This window comes from Ictalurus punctatus, chromosome 23 (assembly GCF_001660625.3).
Source record: "Ictalurus punctatus breed USDA103 chromosome 23, Coco_2.0, whole genome shotgun sequence".
Taxonomy (NCBI): domain Eukaryota; kingdom Metazoa; phylum Chordata; class Actinopteri; order Siluriformes; family Ictaluridae; genus Ictalurus; species Ictalurus punctatus.
This window is the reverse complement of record NC_030438.2, coordinates 17,854,785-17,872,689: the sequence shown is the minus strand read 5'-3', so window position 1 is coordinate 17,872,689 and position 17,905 is coordinate 17,854,785. Positions and strand designations below refer to the sequence as shown.

Genomic DNA, 17,905 nt, shown 5'->3' with positions numbered 1-17,905 from the left:
GAAGAAATGACTTTTAGGTTCCACCAGAAATCTTAAACGGCACGACCGCATGACTGTGTTCAGATAATCTACATATATTTTAAAGTTTCCCATTGTTCCTCATTCGTATAAAGTACAATCAACTCCAGAATTAATAGTACCCATCGATAGAAATGGTATAAAATCAGCAATACCCCCAAAACGGCCCTCGTTTATCAATGTTTTCGTAAAGTTGTGTGCGAATATCGTCGTAGAACGAACCGAACCGAACAATAATTTCTTGGTAGATTTACTTTTGATTTTCTTCATATTTAGGCGTGTAAATGCTGATTAGTCAAACGTTACCAAGCGCGTTCATGGCACAGCTGATTTGTATTTAGCCGCACCTACAAAACTCCATAAAAGGCCAAGCTCACAGAGCTTAAAAAGAACACCATGAGACAAATCTTCCAGTAATGTCGCTCAGCCACTGTAGCGTGTCGGCTACCGTAAACACACAGTATCTTTTATAGGCTGTCACTACTCTTGTCCTAATTGAATGTTTCATGTTGTCTTCATTTATTGATCGATTTTTGATTGCTTGCTTTCAAGTCATTGACTCTTGAGCTTTAGAAAATATTCATTACAGTTGTGCATGTCATTCAAAGAAATAAGTTCAATTCAATTCAATTCAATTTTATGTGCGTGGCGCTTTTTACAACGGACGTCGTCTCAAAGCAGCTTTACAGAAACGTATAAACACAGGATAGAGATTTTAAGTGTGTGGATTTATTCGTATCGAGCGAGCCGGTGGAGACGGTGGTGAGGAAAAACTCCCTGAGACGATATGAGGAAGAAACCTTGAGAGGAACCGGACTCGGAAGGGAACCCGTCCTCGTCTGGGTAACGACGGATCGTGTGAAGGTAAAAGAAAGTTCATTACGGTTTGTATATGAAGTCTGTTTGTTGAACTAGTCCACTGTTCACTAAAGGAGACCCGAGTGCAGAATTGTATGTAGTAATTGGTCGAGTAGGGATTTCAACTTTTCAAGGCTTTTCCTGGTCGGAGGTTGGGAATTAGAATTTGCGACCCAGAGTCCAATGCAGCATAAGAATATAAAACAGTTGGAAATGTTCCGCAAGGAACTCAGTAAGAGGCTCGGTATTGTCATTTTGGGTGTGTTCCTGGGATAGTCTCTTGAGCCACCCTGACCCTGACCAGGATAAAGCATTTCTTACAATGAATGAATGCCGATTTTACCATGAAGGGTGCCAATAATTTTGGAGTTGATGACTATACAGTATATGGATGAGATAGAGGAAACCAGGCATATATATATATATATATATATATATATATATATATATATATATATATATATATATATATATATATATATATATATATACAAAAAACCTTTCTTAGGTCCTTACCTTATCTTCTACTTATCAGAGAATATCCCACTGAGCCCAATAGTCATCTTCTTCTCATTCACTATCAATTTCCAACCATCTGAACAATATTTATGAAACATGGAGCCCTAAAAACCCTTGACACTTCGAGGATCCTTCTGATGGCAGGTGTACACACAGGTGGGAGTGTAAATAATGGCACCGGAGGTGAAGTGCAATAACGAGATGGAGGGAATGTGACAGATCACGGCATGACTGCAGTGTTAATCCAATCTTAACAGTTATTCAAAGTGATATGTGCTTCATTGTCTTGATGAGTGGCAGCCCTTTATGGGGAAACGGAGTCTGAAAGAGCTAATCAAGCAGAGTAAACGGGCGCTCTATAATTAAGTTCACTCGTATTTTATTGTATTGTTCTGTTTAACCAGATCAGGCATTTTGACCAGAGCTTTTTTCCACTGGAAACTCTCAAGAGTTGGCATGTCCTCGGATTTTCATTCCAACCAAGCAGGAGACACGTGAGACCACCTGTTTAACAAGTTGGTCTCGGACTCGGTTGACTAGTAGGTGTGGCGAAGAATTAAGGACCCTCTTTTATCATTATCAGTTCCAAATTCTGGTCCTGGAGTCCTGTACATCATTGGTCACCAACCCTGTTCCTGGACATCTACCTCCCTGAAGACTTTATCTCCAACCATAATCATGCCCACCTGACCATCTAATCATTGCCTTAAGAAGTCCTTGATCAACTGAAACAGGTGTGTTAGATTTTGTTTGGAGATGAAACCTGCAGGAAGGTAGATCTCCAGAAAGAGGGTTGGTGTTTTAATGTTTTCTCTGCTTGAACACACTCGATTTAACCAATCGGCTAATTACCAGCCTTTCTTGAGTTCGAGTGGGTGCGATATGCTGTGTGCGGTCGTGGATCAATGGTTTAGGCTCTGATCAGGAGGTTGGGGGTTCAAGCTTCAGCACAACCCAGCTCCCACTGTTGGACCCTTGAGCAAAGCCCTTAACCCTATCTGCTCCAGGGATGCCGTATCATGGCTGACTCTCCACTCTGACCCCAGCTTCCCAACAAGCTGTGGTATGCGAAGAAAATTATTTCACTGTGCTGTAATGTATATGTGACAAATGAAGGCTATTTCTTCTTCTTCTTAATTGCCAAGTGGGAACTGGGAAGTTTATCCACGTCCCAGTAGGAAAGATCCAAGTGAACGGCTCTCCAGCTCCTAATTCCTACTTGTAAAGTTTTGCGATTCTATGACGTTACTTCAACATGGCGGTACTTCTAGCGGAAAGTAAGCAAAACCGAAAAATAAACAAAAAAGAATCGCTAAATACCGAGTGGTATCACTTTCTGCAAAGATTTTTGATCAAACTGCTCATTTTCTATTAACAACAATTCTCACTCTAATCAACTCTAATAAAAAAAATTTAAAATGAAGTGCTAACCAAAAACCTCTTTAATTCCAGGTTTTTATTTGGTGAGCAATGACGGAAGATTGTTGAGTTCGCATGAGCGGTCTAATGTGGGAAGTAAGAAGGTTCCGAGTTGGAAAATTTCAAGTTCCCACTTGTTGTGAAAGCAGCATTAGAGCAAGGAAAACACTTGCTGGACAAGGGGTTCTACAGGAACCTGTACTCTACAGGAACACACTGTTATCATAGAACCACTTCAGTTATCCTATAAATATCAACATTAGCTTATAATCAAGGTTTTGGTATGACGATCTGGGGGGAAAAATGTGGTATCGTGTGGTGGCGTGGGAAATCCCTTCACAAGGTGACATTTTGTTTTTCTACTTCCAAATAAAACTACAGACTTTCTGGAACTGAAATACATTTCACAGTTGCATGTATCTCAACCAAAAGGAAAGTTCTACCTTTTTTTAAAGGACTTTTTTTTTAAAAAAGCATTTAAAGAGTTCAGTGTGGGGCAGGAGCATCGCAGACGTTTTAACAGCCGGTGTCTGATTACAAACTGAATTGATTAGACTTACGTCCATTTTCCAACTTGATCAAAGCGTGACATTCTCTATATTATTAAATCACACTTAGTTAGCGCGGTTTTAGGCATTTTTAGACAGACTGACTGTCCCCCCCCCCCCCCCCCCCAATAGTGTTGGTTAAACTGTTAAACTGTTAAACACAGCATAATATTTGCAAAAAGATAGCCTCAGTAGGATAAAAGCTTTTGGTCCAACTTAATTCAGTTCTGGTCTTAAATCCCCTTTTGACGTCTTGCATATTACCGCACAGCTGTCTTCCAAAGACGGTCACTCTGGATATAATGTAGACATCCCATAAACATGTCTTTGCTCACCGGCTTTTTCCTTGTGATCATATCTGTCCATATTGACATGCTAGAAGATGGATCTACTGACTTACCTTCTTTTCCAACCAGGAAGTCAACGTGGCAGTAAGTGTAGGCCACTCCGATCTTGGTCTCCACTTGCGGTCTCTTGAGGGTTGAGTAGATCTTCCCAGGACTGCTGTCGTCTGTCTGACGGATCTTCCTCAGCCCACAACCCATCTCTGCTGTCAGAGTGCCCGTTGCTCCTGAAATGAGACAGGGAAAAAAAAGCTGGTGAAGCTTTGTGGAGCGTGTTCACAGGAGTTAAACCGTGTTAACCGCGTTCTTATGGTTGTTTTTTTTTTTTTTTGTTGTTGTTATTCTATTCTCAGACCTGTTTCGTATAGGAAGTGAAACCTGAACTAACCATTCTTTAGAAATCTATAAATACCAACAGATGTTGAGATAACATCCCTCGCGTTAATTCTTCTGCAGGTTTAGTCTTCTCACAGATGTTCATTTATTGCAGTTTTCTCAACAAATACTCAACAAACCTCAAAAACGACTCCCCCTACCATTATGCAAGAACAAAGGCTAAATCTGTTTTTACACTTTACTGGACAATAACTCAAACCCAAACTCAATGCTTTGTACTTGACTTATATTGACTTACATTGTCCTCTTGGCATAGTATTTGCACTTTAATCCTGCATTCAAACCCTAGATATAGTCTTGGATGTTGTACTTAAGTCCTGGAGGCTTGAAACTTCCCCCCATTGTACATCTGTATACAGATGAGGCGATATAATTTGCGTGACTTGACGTGGAAAAAATATATATATATATATATATATATATATATATATATATATATATATATATATATATATATATATATATATATATATATTCCCCACCCTTGGAATCTCTCCAATTTACAGTGTGGAAGTCCATTGATCCAGAAATCCATTGAAACTGTATATCTCTGTGTAACATTAGCTTACAGTATTTTATAGCTTAAACACAGCTGGGTATTTAGACATCTGTGTCTAGTTACTCCATTGACCTGACAGCATGTCAGTTTAACAGTAGTTATATAGCTAGCTATATTTATGGAAAAGTTTGCTAGCCAGCCAACAGCTCAAACACAGCTATGTATTTAGGAATCTGTATCTAGTGACTCTTAGTGCAATGCTAGTCGGCTTGCCTTCTATTAAAAGTGTTTAGCTAGCCAGCTATGGTAACTGTAACAGGGTTAAACATAGCTTAAGCCTTGAGCGTCAATTCAGAAAAAGTTACACACTGGTCCATAGAGGAGAAAAATATCCACGTCATGAAAATATTATACATTCATATATATATATATATATATTCTTACACTTTCACTGACATCCTAGACTATTATGGTATGTTCTCACACTTTGTATTTGTGCTCAGGAATAGCACAAATCCCGTAAAAGTCCACCTAATGACTTCTGACGGCTGTTAAATAAATAATGAAATGAAGTAAATAAGCTATTGGTTCCTCTAACAGGTGAGAAAGCTGGACCTTCGCGTCTACCCCGTCACACAAATCTGATCCGACAGCAGCGCGACGGCTGATTAAACGGTGGGGGAGCGACCGATGCGAGGTGCACTTTATTATGTTCGCTTCTAATTACGTCGTGTGGTTTTTTTTACGGTGGCCGGCTAATCTGGGAGGCCGGCGAGGGAGGAAAAATGGCACGTAACGAGGTGAACGGTGCGAATGCAAAGGTGTGAATCAATCACGGTAAATCAGGAGGCTGCTTTGTTCTTCGGGGCGTCGAGGGAACGCGAGACGAGGCCAGGCGCTGAGTTTAATTAGGGCCTCGGCGACGATCTCGGCTCATTCACGAGCTCCGGCGTGAGAAATGACGCTTTCGGCAAAGCGCGGACGAATAGATGCGTTTCATTAGCCGTCGGGATAATGATGTTTTGCGTTCAGCGATCATGTCTGAACTATGGGCCGCCACCCGAACAAACGAAATGAGGCGCGAATGTGCACTAGTAGGACGCTAAGGAAATTTCCAGTCGCGCGTCTCTCGGGTGAATAATCAACCATGTTTCATCCTGAAGTATAATTTCTTCCTTTCTGCGTTTTTTTTATTATTCTATTTGCTCTGTCACATCCCTCCAAGCAAGATTTCAGTTTTCCTTCTTCATGAAGCAAGAAGCAGAGACAGTCATAGAGAGAGAGAGAGAGAGAGAGAGAGAGAGAGAGAGTGGAAATGAAAATCTAAATTCTCTCAACAGTAATATCTCTTAAAGTGGCGCTGAGGACTTGCAGCACTCAAAAGCTCCTCTGAAAAAGAAAACAGATCAAGGCATCAGAGACGGATTACGAGGAACAAAGAGGAGCCTCGTAAAAACACAGGGTTCTGATATGTAGAGCGGTCCGGCACGGCTCTCTCGGAGGACCTTCAGATTCAGATGGACCTGAACGAAAGTGACGGGAGGGAAAGACTGTGTATTTTTCGGATCGCTCAGGATTGGAGTCGGAGATGTTTTCAGACGATTTCATCCGAGAGTCACGATCGAATCGCTGAAATTCTCAGCAGCTCTTTATCCTCCGGAGTCGAACTCCCCATGCACGGCGGAGACTGACAGCGGAACAGAAGAGTGTGCACTCGGTAAGCAGTCCGCTCCCTTGACAGTGGGAGAAAAAGAAGAAGAAGAAGAAAGAAAGAAAGAACGAAAACGCCTTTTGGGGATTTCAAAACTTTACCGTATGCCCACTTCCGTCTACGGTACGACACCCTGCTTCGCTCTGATGTAACTGAGCGTTTGACGTTGTTCTTCTCCAAATTAAAGCATCTTCCGGAACGCATTTGTACTCTAGCATCGCTACTTTGCCCTTTTTAAAGGAAAAGATTCAAAAAAAGAAAGAAATCCGTCGATAAGTTCGTCCGGTGCTACGTTCTAAGCAGCGGCGTTAACAGACTTTCGACGAAAGGAAAGAAAATCATGACAGATCTGATGAGGACTGGAATATTAAGGGTTAATATCGAACTGAAGTGACACCTGAGTTTCGGGGAGCACGTGTCGGATTTGACAGGATTCCTACTTTGCGCGTAACATACAAAGTCAAGGAGGAAACTAAATCAGACGTCCTCTCTAAGAACGAATATCATCCAGTGGTGTTTGCGTACGCAGCTGCATATGGCGAGTCGTCTAAACAATTTGAATCGATGCACGTTTCGTCCGTATTCTTTCTTCTAGAGCACGTCTGATTTGGTTTACTCCTGCATGTTAATTAATACGTTGACTAACAAACATGTACTAACATGTACTTAAGGTGGTCGTTATTCACGCGTGGATTCATAACACTCGTGTCGTGTCGTCGTTAAGGTTAGCTCTTCATCGGTTCCCGATCGATACGTGCCTTAACAAGTCATTAATTCATATTCAAGTAATTAAGTATTAATCCCGGTAATTAGCGCATGTTCTGTAATTCGATTTGACGACGCAGAGCTCATTTTGTTTTGTTTTTATTCCATTTTTTTTTCTTCGGGTTATACTTATTGCAGTATCCACGATTACTATGGTATCATGATAATGATATACGGCGACCACTCTATGACTTATTCTACGATTGAAAAAGAAAAAAAAGAAAAAGAAAAAATAGAAGGATAACGTCTTTAGGAGCTCTCCGCATCGACTGCAATTCGTCCTTATCCGTATACGAGCAGGGAAATTGGTGTGCGCCACGTTTCACTGCTCTTAACAGTCCGAGACGCCTCGGAAGAGCAAGGCGCTTTATGTTTCTAACAGGTGTTACAATTGTACCACAAGACACTCTCATGGGTTCTCACAATCCTGTAAACAGAATTAGCATGCATGAAGAAAAAAAAAAAAAAAAAAAAGGGTTGGTGGAGAGATACGTGTAGGGAAACGTACAGATTTTAAGTTTCTGAACGTGTAAGGACACGTAGACACGGCTCACTGGGATATGGGTGTAATGAAGTGTGCCCGAGTCAAGATGTCTGCTCTGGGTATCACGATTAATATGGATGGGAAAAGTATCAATCATTAGGCAGCAGATCAGAGCCTACGTTACAATTAGTGTACCAATAACATGTAGTTATAAGCCGATTGAAGTGGTGCTGGACTTCCGTGGACGTCCCTAGTCAGTCGGTTCTCACTATCCGGATTGTTTTTGCCGAACTGGTGCAGAATAGCTAATTCCATGTGTCTGGAAAGGACAGCGTTTAATTACACAGAGCAGTGATTAGACATGATACACACTGAAGACTCTAAAAAAAAAACCAAACAAACAAAAAAACGACAAGCGTGAGTGACCTTTATTCTTGTTAAGTGACAAAGAACGCCAAGGTGCAGCTTCCTGCCCCGTATTTTTGTCCGATCAGTAGGGAAGCCTCTCTCTGTGATGCCCTGTTTGGACTTCTTGCTTCCTTCCTGCGCTTCCTGCATGACCCTCCTCACCTGGGCGGGAGCATTGTGTGTGTGTGTGATGAGAAAAACAGGACTCGAAACCTCTAACAGAAAGTTAGGCGGTAAAAATCTGTGCCCTCAGGGAAAAAAAAAACAAACTTTTATATTTCCCATGCAGGCCTGTATTTAACTCTCAGTTCCTATTTGCATTATTTCAAAGGCATGTGATCTCTACAGTGAAGGACTTTTTGGTGCTAAGCTTTTCTAGGCGACGAGACACTTCGCAAGTCAATACGAGGTCAAATGTCGCATCCGTGAGCCTGAAATCGGCCGAAAGAACAGATAAGGAGGTGGGAGAGTAATGGGAAAGACGTAGCTGCAGTGGAATATCATCGGCTAGTGGTTATCAAGGTGCCTGAGGGGAGGGGTTCGGGGGATGGGTGGGTGGGTGGGTGGGTGGGTGGGTAAGGGGACTGGGGGTTCTGAGATTTGACTGTTGCATGAATTAAATGGATTGAAAAACAAGTTGGCCTAAAAATAATTTCAACCTGGACCAATTCAGGAGTAGAAAGCTCTGTGGCGCTTATAAATAAGCAAATATTGTTGTACACATTTGAATAATGTTTATGAGAGAAATCTATACTGATGAGTTTTTTTGTTTGTTTTTTTTTTTTGACTGGCACCATGGTCTCTGAACAAATGTACGTTTTGAAATCCGACGCGGCAAAACGCGTATACATGCAGACGTCTCTCTCCTGCGGTCTTTAAACGTTCTGTTTCTGTCGTCGACTTTCTGCTACGACAAAACAACGTGCCCATAGTTTGCTAATCTGACCAGAGAGTAACGGATGGGGTGCCATCCCATCGCAAGGCACAATATTTGGAAATGCCAGTCAGCCTGGAGACCGGAGTACCTGGAGGAAACCCTGGAAGCACGGGGAGAACATGCGAACTCCATGCTCACAGGGTCGGAGGCGGGATTCAAGCCCCAAATCGCGGAGGTGAAGGGGGAAATGTGTTAACCACTAAGCCAGGGTTTTTGGTTCTGCTACAGTAAGTATATGGTTTGGAAATGCCTGAAGCCAGTGTTGTTAAATAATTTACAGATCGCAGACTATCATTTCATGACAGCTGATTCATTCATTTTTTTCTAACCATACTGTGTTTGCATGCATTTCAATTCAATCTATATTGGCGTATGGATACTATAAAGAGTAAAGCAAACAGATTTTTCTCTGTCGGTGTGGGCTCCATGCTGCTCCTTCGCCCGGAAACAATATCGCCATTTTCTTTGGGAAAAAAATCAGACATTTCTATGTCTTTAACCAACATTCAAAGGAACAAGAGACAAAAATCCATCTGCTCAGCGTCTCCAGACCTGGCCATGACCACGCTGGGAGCCCGGCCCCGGCCGATGGGATTGCCATGGGAACCGGCCCCTTGACAACCATTTCATACAAGGCAGAATAAAAGACGACAATATATCTCTCTCTTGCTCACCCCGTCTCTGTTTTATCCCCCCCCCCCTTCTCCCTATCTCTCTTCTCTCCTTTTCTAATTTAGATTTAGCCAGACAAATCATTTCCTTAATTCAGCTTGCGCCTTTGCCGGCATATTCTGGGGGCAGAAACAGGTGTTACGGGCATGGAACAAAGTCTATAAAAGTGAGTAAATAACTCAATAAATAATGAAGACCACACAGAGTTTTTTTTTTTTTTTTTTTTCCCCCCCGAAGCAGCATGTGAACATTCCAGTGGAATAATCATGGCACGATCTAAATTTGTTCCTAGTCGGGTTCTTTATTAGGGCACGTGGAGGCCAAGTTCGTTTTCCTCCCTCGAACAGGATATTGACATCTCCTTCTTGAACATTACCGGATCGATACGGCCGCAATTACCTTCACCGCCCATTAACAAAACGAATCGATTCATCTTGAAGAAATATCTGAGGTGCTTCTTTCTTTTTCCTGCTTAACCGTCAGTGGCCTGCTAAACGACTGCGGGCCCACGGCTTCCTGACACCTTTTGCTCAGATTGCCTTTTAATATTCTGTCTCATGACAAAGTGGCAAGGTTTGTGCCCAGGGCCCCAGTCAGAACATCGGGAAAGAGAGGAAGCTAATCTTCGCTTGAACTACGAGAGCGTAATCCATTCAAAGTGGCAGGGTGTAGCGGCAAGGAGCAGAAATTGCCATTCATCTTCCGTCAAAGCACCCAGCTAAGCCGACTTTCCTTCTTTCTTTCTTTTTTTTTTCTTTGCAAGGCATTCTGATTTGCAGTCCTCCTCGTAAGAAGAGAGTCAACTTCATTTTCTGCTGGAGCGCGTGCCTCGGGTGAGGAGGAAACGCCGCGGGAGAACCGCTGCCCTAATTACATGGGCCGCGAGAGCTCTCGCCAAGACAAGGGTGGCGAAAGAGAAAGAAAAAAAAAAAAAAACACAACCCAAAACCCTACAGTATACACTTGAAGAAAAAGGAAAAGGTGTCAGTCATTTCAAAGTCACTTCTCCACACAGTATGGCGTAATTGCATTTCAGATGCGCCAAGCCGTCCTAATTAGCTCAATTAAACTTAATTGGTTGCAAGAGGATTCTCGGTTCTTATCGGGTTATCAAAATATTGAAGCGTTCATGGGATCCATTAATCACGCACCTTCAAAAGCAGCGACATCTGCCAGCTCGTAGGTACCGACGTCTGGATTTAATGAGCAAACTCGTCAGACTTTTAATGAACGTACACACTCATGACTCATCAGTATGAACCCCAAACACTGCTGTTAGCTAGAGACAGACAGACAGACAGAACAGAACAGAACAGACAGCTAATGGGTTTTTATTGCCTTCAGGACTGTCAGAAGAGTTTGTCTTGCCCATTATGGCGAACAGTCAAACCGGTACACGAGCTGATTCATCGGATCAGATCTTGTAAGAACGTTAATTGTGGGAAAATCGATAAACAGCGCGCACGCGAGGCAGTACAGGGAATCCGAGCTGCCGTCGTGAGCACGTCAGATGAGATGACGGATGAGAAATCTCCGATCTGACCTGGCCGTAGATTATGTATAAATCGATTTTCTTTAAGCAGCAGCTCTGACGGGTTTATATCATCACCTACGTACGTGCGCTAAAGCCGGAATCTAAATGAACGGCCATTTTTGCTTTTTGAAAAGAACTTTTGGGCTCTTTTTAATACACTGTACAAAGTACACGACGACTACGTTTACATGCACCTCGATATTCCGATCAATCCGAATCTGCCAATATTCTGATTAGTACCGAGGCATGTAAACGCCACGGTCTGATCGCCCGATTCAGATTAAGACCATATTCTGATTCCCATAACTGGAATATGCCTGCATATTGCACCTTATTCAGAAAATCCACTGAAAGGAGATATATGCGAATGCTCAGCCTGCAAGGAATTGTGGGTAGCAACACATGCTTAGCTGGTGGCTAAGTATTTAGGAACGGCAACTCGGGCATACTTACAACAACCATGTATACAGGAATATTCCAATGCCTGTACACATATAGACATCGTATTCGGAATATGGCTGCAACCCGAATATAGACCTTAAACGGATTATATTGACCTTGATTTAAACCTGTATATTAGGTACGGGTACAACCGTGGAAAAGCTCATTTTCCTTGTGAGTTTGTACAAAGATGTCAGAAAAGCCGACAATTTCCAGGGGGAAAGTATATCTAGTATGCTAGAAGTACTAAAGATGTATACGTAAGCAAAAAAGAATGGTAGTACGGTTCTCCTAAAGAATGCAGATAACTTCAATAACGCTTCTCCGAGTAACCTGAGACGGTTGCGGACGCGGACACGCTAGCATCGTTTTCTGGTATCATTTAAAGCACGAATCAAACGGGTACGGTGTCGCTGCGTCAGAGGCGATCAGGATGAAGCGGTTATGATGAAGACGAATGCGTGAATGGAAGTATTGCTAAATCGACATAACTTAGGGTTGTTGCAGGAAACGCTTGTGATCAGCATTTTTTTCAGGTTTACGACTGTATTTTATATCGCTGGTAGAATGACGGCTATGTGGGATGATGGAGAAGATTGGAGCTGGAGACGAGTGACAAGACTTTATGGAGTCTGGAAGAGCAACACTCAGACACACCATGCTTCCTGAAGGATCATCATTTCAGAGTTTAAAGATCTGACAGCAGGCGCTCATGATGTTACAGTGAGAAAAAGCTCGGCTGTGCTGCGTTCCTGAGACCCCAGCACGACCGGACACAGCCTGCCTCACAGGCAGCTGCTGGAACTGATTAATGACAGTTTGCCCTCTTCTGCCCTTTCCTCTCTTTCCTTCCACATGCCCACATTCTCTCTCTCTCTCTCTCGCTCGCTCTCTCTCCCTCTCTGTTTCCATCTTACCCTTATTCGCCCTCTCGTCTTTTCCGAAATACCCTTGACCTCCATTCTCTCGGTAGTAACAAGGGCAGATTCGACATGAACGGCTTGTTTCAGAAGTGCTAAAAGAAGAGCAGTCGAGTCTCAGAGCCGCCGTCCAGATCACACTTTGCTCATGTGACTCGCCGAGAACTGAGTCGCTGGTCTGTGAGAGGGTTATGGAGGGGTGTGTGTGTGTGTGTGTGTGTGTGTTTTTGTATGTGTGTGTGTGTGGTAAGTTATGAGGCTTGTGGCTTGCCATGACTGATCATCAACACCGATATGGCCTTTATCGAGCACTTTATCAAGCGTCTTCTGAATCGTCTCAACCCTAAACAGATCATTAATTCAATCTGAATTAAACCGGATTAAAAACGATTGGCAGTCTTGAAATGACTGGAAGTGTGTGGGTTGGATTGAATCGAATATTCATTTTTGAGAACGATATTAAAGGGCACCTCTGGGTCATTTCCGCCTGAGTGTAATAAAGTGTTTGTGAATGAATCATTTAAAAAAAAACAACAACATTTTTTGAATCATCGCCCCATTTGATTCTCTTATAGACACACTTGCACGTGTGCACACACCTACCTGGATTAAGCCTGGGGAGAACTTTAGAGATTAATGACCACTTCTGTTGATATTGTTTAGACACGGACCTGGTACACAGGATTAGTCGTTTAAACCGAATCACAACGCTGTATTAAATCTGTAGGACGTTCACTGTTAAGCAGTGAGAAGGCATAATGATTTCAGAAGGAAAAAAATATATATATCTGAACCATCTGAACTTTAACCGAGTCTCTGAGAAGTCTGAGAAACATCCGGTATAGACTGTAGGCTGAGATCTTACCCGCTCGGCCGTTGCGCATCCACAGGTGCGTGAAGTCTCAATGATCAGAGAAGGTCTTCTCTGCCAAGTTCATAAACGTTATGAAGCAAGAGAAGGATGCGAACTAGCGTGTGCACAAAATTCCCAAATTCCTGCGTGAAGTCCTGGAGCTCCAGAGGTGCGACGGGTCCGTGATCCGTTCTTCCGAGAGCACTTTTTCGTGCGGCTCTGTTTTCTCCGAATCCCGCTGGTTACAGTCCTGCGGAGGGCTAAGCGGAGCGCGAAGAGCTCACTTTGCGTGCCTGCGTTGAGGTCATGCTCAAACTATGCCTGCGCTGTGTTCTGCAAGCTCAGGAAAACCACATCCTCTGACATCTCTACCTCCTGCTCGTGCTGCGCTCCCTCTCTCTCTCTCGCTCGCTCTCTCTCTCTCTCACACACACACACACGCGCGCGCACGCACGCACGCACACACATACACACACTCGCTCTCGTTTGCTTGCTCGCTATTAGATTGTCTAAGATGACAGACCACGCTGACCCAGGCTCTGCTCAGCCCCTCCACCCGCTCTCTTTCCACTCTCTCTATCTCTCTCTCTTAGTCTGGCCTCCTCCAGCAGCCGCTGCAGTTCCAGCCCACTGACTGAAGAATACATCTGAGGAGGAGGCACTGGGTGAGAGAGCGAGAGAGAGAGAGAGAAGGAGGGAGGAGATGGAGAAGAGGGGAGACAGGAGGGAAATGCCTGAGAGAGGAGCGGAGAGAAGAGAGGTGGGGATTTTAATGAGGAATTTTGGGAATCGTTTGAAACAAGAGGACCCGGAATAGACAAACCCGGGGCAAGAAAACATCGTCGGTAGATAGGTTCGACGTTCTGAGATCACGCACCACGCTACAGGAAGTTCTCGACGTGAATGACATACACGCAAGCATGCACAGTCTTCCAGTAGAAGTCTGCACACATCACAAAGACACAGAATGACCGGGGCTCTCGGATGGCGGTGGGTGGGCGTGGGATTGTTTACAGTAGCACTTCTTTGCTAAAATGCATTTTTTATAAGCCCCACACGAGACCCCTGTATCTATTATTCAGATCAATCACTGAGAGGAGGTTGTTACGAATGGCTAAATGGTGTATTTGACTCAGACGTTGCACTGTTGGTAGTTTAGGCTTGAAATAAGACCTACCAATTCAACCATTTCTCCTCAAATCAGATCACTGAAAGGATTGTTCTTCTTTTGGGTTATTAAAGGTCTGAAAAAGGTCCGTTTGTCCATTAGGAATACGGATGCCGGATGTCTACATACAGTCTATAGACAGAATTTTTTTTTTTTTTTTTTAAATCATCGTTGGTACACGTGGAGTATTGCGGCATGGCTCCAGTGTTCCCAGTTCAATCCAGATCTCAAATTACTGTCCGTACGTACAGCGTTTCGTATTTTCTCTCTGTGTGTCTGGGGTTTCTCTGGGTTCTCCAGTTTCCTCCTACGGTGCAGAAACCTCGGTGGTTTGGTGACTCGAATTACTCCTAGGTATGTATGAGTGTGTGAATATGTGTGCATGGTGAACTGTAAGGAACCCAGGGTGTATTCTCACCTCGATCACCCAGGATGTTCCATCCATCTTCTAAACCGCTTATCCTTCTTCAGGGTCACGGGGGAACCTGGAGCCCATCCCAGGGAGAATCAGGCACGAGGCGGGGTACACCCTGGACAGGGTGCCAATCCATCGCAGGGTACACTCACCCATTCATACACTATGGACACTTTGGACTCGCCAATCAGCCTACCATGCATGTCTTTGGACTGGGGGAGGAAACCGGAGTACCCGGAGGAACCCCCGCAGCACGGGGAGAACATGCAAACTCCACACACGAGTTGTGGAAGGAACTTGTTTAAGTACAAAACAAATAGAAATTCTAAACTGAAAAAGAAAACAAGTCAATGTCCAATGTTGCACAGTAACTATCAATGACACGGTATCGACCCTAATTTGCAGAATATCTGACCGAGGTGAATAAATGGCGACACAGTGGTGTTAGTGTGCTGGACTGTATTTGTGTCCCTAATAGCCAAACAATTTGATTGAAACACCTAGAAGTGCTACCGTTAGTAAATTAAACAGAAAGCCACGATGATTATCTGGCACTAGCACTCGTCCTTTACTGAAGCCTGAGGATAACGAGAGGGTGATGATCTCCAAGAGAGTAATTACAGCTAATCATTCCACAATCCATCGAGGAGCAAAAAACATAGCTTGTTTTGCTAATTAAGAAATGCTTGCTAGCATGTTATGATAGCGTGCATGAGTTACCATGTTATCTGGGCAAAAAGAGTTGGAAGCGGTAACGCTCTGTGAGGCCATTTTGCTAAAGACAATGCTAATAGAGATGGGAGAACATGTATGACCAAAGGGAGTGTGCCGACTTACAGGAATATAAAAAACAAACAAACCGAGCCAGTTCAAGTAAAACTCGTTTATATCAGTGCGTTGTTGAATTCTCGAATCTGATTGGTCAGAAGGTGGATACATTTTCTATAACAGCAGCTCTGAGAGTAATTCAATTCAATTCAATTCCAGCTGAAATTCAAATCAAGTGTTCGTATCTATAGTAACTCATTCACAGGGACTTGCTCCACTTAATCTAAGATCGATCCGGCGAAGCTTGGAGACATTTATTGAACATTTTTGGAAGGAGTCTCCAGTGTCAGTGCTTTGTTACAATTTCTCAATCAGTAAGTTATGCACTAAGGCATTACTACTGTACTTTAGTATGTATTCCTGCAGGTTGGGTTTGGTTGGAGGTGTATGGCATGGTGATTAATGAGGTGACATGAATAAATGCCAACCCTGGATGAGAAGATGAAATACATTGGTGAACTCCAGATTAGAACAATGAAGATGACTGGATTCCATTTTTAATAAATGAATTACAAATGGAGTCGGCTGCAAATTGGAGTGGATTTGGAATGGTTCATGAAAATAATGGGATTTTCCCCATACGTACTGGAGTCTAGGATGTACATGCAAGAAAGCCTGATGCCACACTGCCCCCTAGTGTTTAACAGTGTTTAAGGTCTTTAAGGAGTCTGATTCTGCCATCATAATAGTGATTCGAGGCTGTAAAGTGATGAAATTCTTGAATAGATATAAAACATCAAGACCAATTCCAAAGACAAGCTGACATGTGTGAGACATTAGAGTATTTGTTCGGGAGCTTTTACACGGAAAATGTCACTAAAAGAATGTTTCTTTTGCTTTTTTTTTTTCTTCAATAGTAGGCTGCATTCTTTTATTTATACATCTGCAGTAAGCGCTTTATCCTGGTCAGGTTTACAGTGGATCTGGAGCTTATCCCAAAAGAAACAAAAACCCTGCACGGGACACCACCATGCACACATTCACACCTAGGAACAATTTATGGTCACCAATCAACCTTCTGACATGTTTCTGGGAGGTAGAAGGAAACAGGAGAACCTAGAAGAAACCCACACGGGCATGGGGAGAACATGCAAAGCTCCACCCGAGCTCAGGATTGAACTGGTGACCCTCGAGCTTTGAAGTGGCAGCGCTACCAGCTGTACCCCCTGAAAAGTATTTTGGATAAATCTGACATCGATCAAGAGCTTCAGTTAACTGATTGGAGTATTTTTACAGTTGACGATTTGAAAAAGTCCAGAGTCCTTTTTGTCCGGTCTTTAATTGTCCAGTCCCAGTGCCTACTGTAGCTTTGTATTCCTGTTCTTGGCTAACAGGTGCGGAACCTCATGTCTTCTTCTGTTCACGTAGCAGTGTTTGTAATCAGGATCCTAAGAGTGTTGGAGAGTCTTCCTAACCAGTTTGTGAGTCATCCTCGCCTTTTGCTGATAATCTCAGTTTTGAGAGGGAGTTTAGGGCAAATGTTAAGATAAGTTGTGTGAAAAGAAAAAGGCGAAGTTATGTAAAGAGCTCGGTATTTCAGAGCAAACAGAGTGGAGTAGAGAGCAATGTTTTTCTGCTTTGGATAAATGCACCAAGAGTAAAGACCTTGAGTGGAGGTGTAGGTGGTCAGGCATTGTTATTGGCATGCTTTCCTAATACAAGAGAGGGATAAGAAAAAGAGTGCGAGCGATGAGATGAAGCCGGTGCAGGAATGCGCTAACCGTAAACGCTCTGCTATCTCTGCACAAAAAAACAAACAAACACTTGAGCAGTCTCAACACTTCATGAACTCTCTCCAAGCCAAGATTGAGGTTTTGGAAAAACAGACATTGCCTTTGCGTAAGGCAAAGAAGATGTATCCATCTCTTAACTGCCTTAAAGACCAATAAAAAAAACATGGTCTCGCGATTCGTCATCTTCTGATGGTGATTCAGATGACCCTGGCTTAGATCCTGGAGCCACTGGGGTAGCGCCGATGTTAATTAAAGAGGCAAAGTTTAAAAAGAACGAGGAGGCTAAAGTAACAATAAAAGATCGGCCGCTGAGAGCTGAGCGAGTAGATCAAAAGCATGGGAAAAGATTTTAAACATCCCAGGGAAATGGGCATGGATCCATTCTTGACTCAGATGACGCATAAAATTCAGTTGTACAACTCGCATCCTTTGGAT

The 17,905-nt window shown here is 43.2% G+C and overlaps 1 protein-coding gene across 2 annotated transcripts in view; it reads right to left on the bottom strand.

The window, feature by feature from the left end:
* LOC108256588 (raftlin) overlaps positions 1 to 14,272 on the bottom strand; it is an 81,788-nt gene extending 67,516 nt beyond the window's left edge. The window contains exons 1-2 of one of the 2 annotated variants that reach the window (XM_017453624.3): positions 13,339 to 14,272; positions 3,763 to 3,933 (exon numbers count right to left, since the gene is read on the bottom strand). In XM_017453624.3, the coding sequence (XP_017309113.1) occupies positions 3,763 to 3,933; positions 13,339 to 13,357 (190 nt within the window). In that variant the 5' untranslated portion in view covers positions 13,358 to 14,272. The remainder of the gene's footprint in view (positions 1 to 3,762; positions 3,934 to 13,338) is intronic. The other variant, XM_017453623.3, reaches the window with a different exon arrangement.
* Positions 14,273 to 17,905: the final 3,633 nt, after the last annotated feature.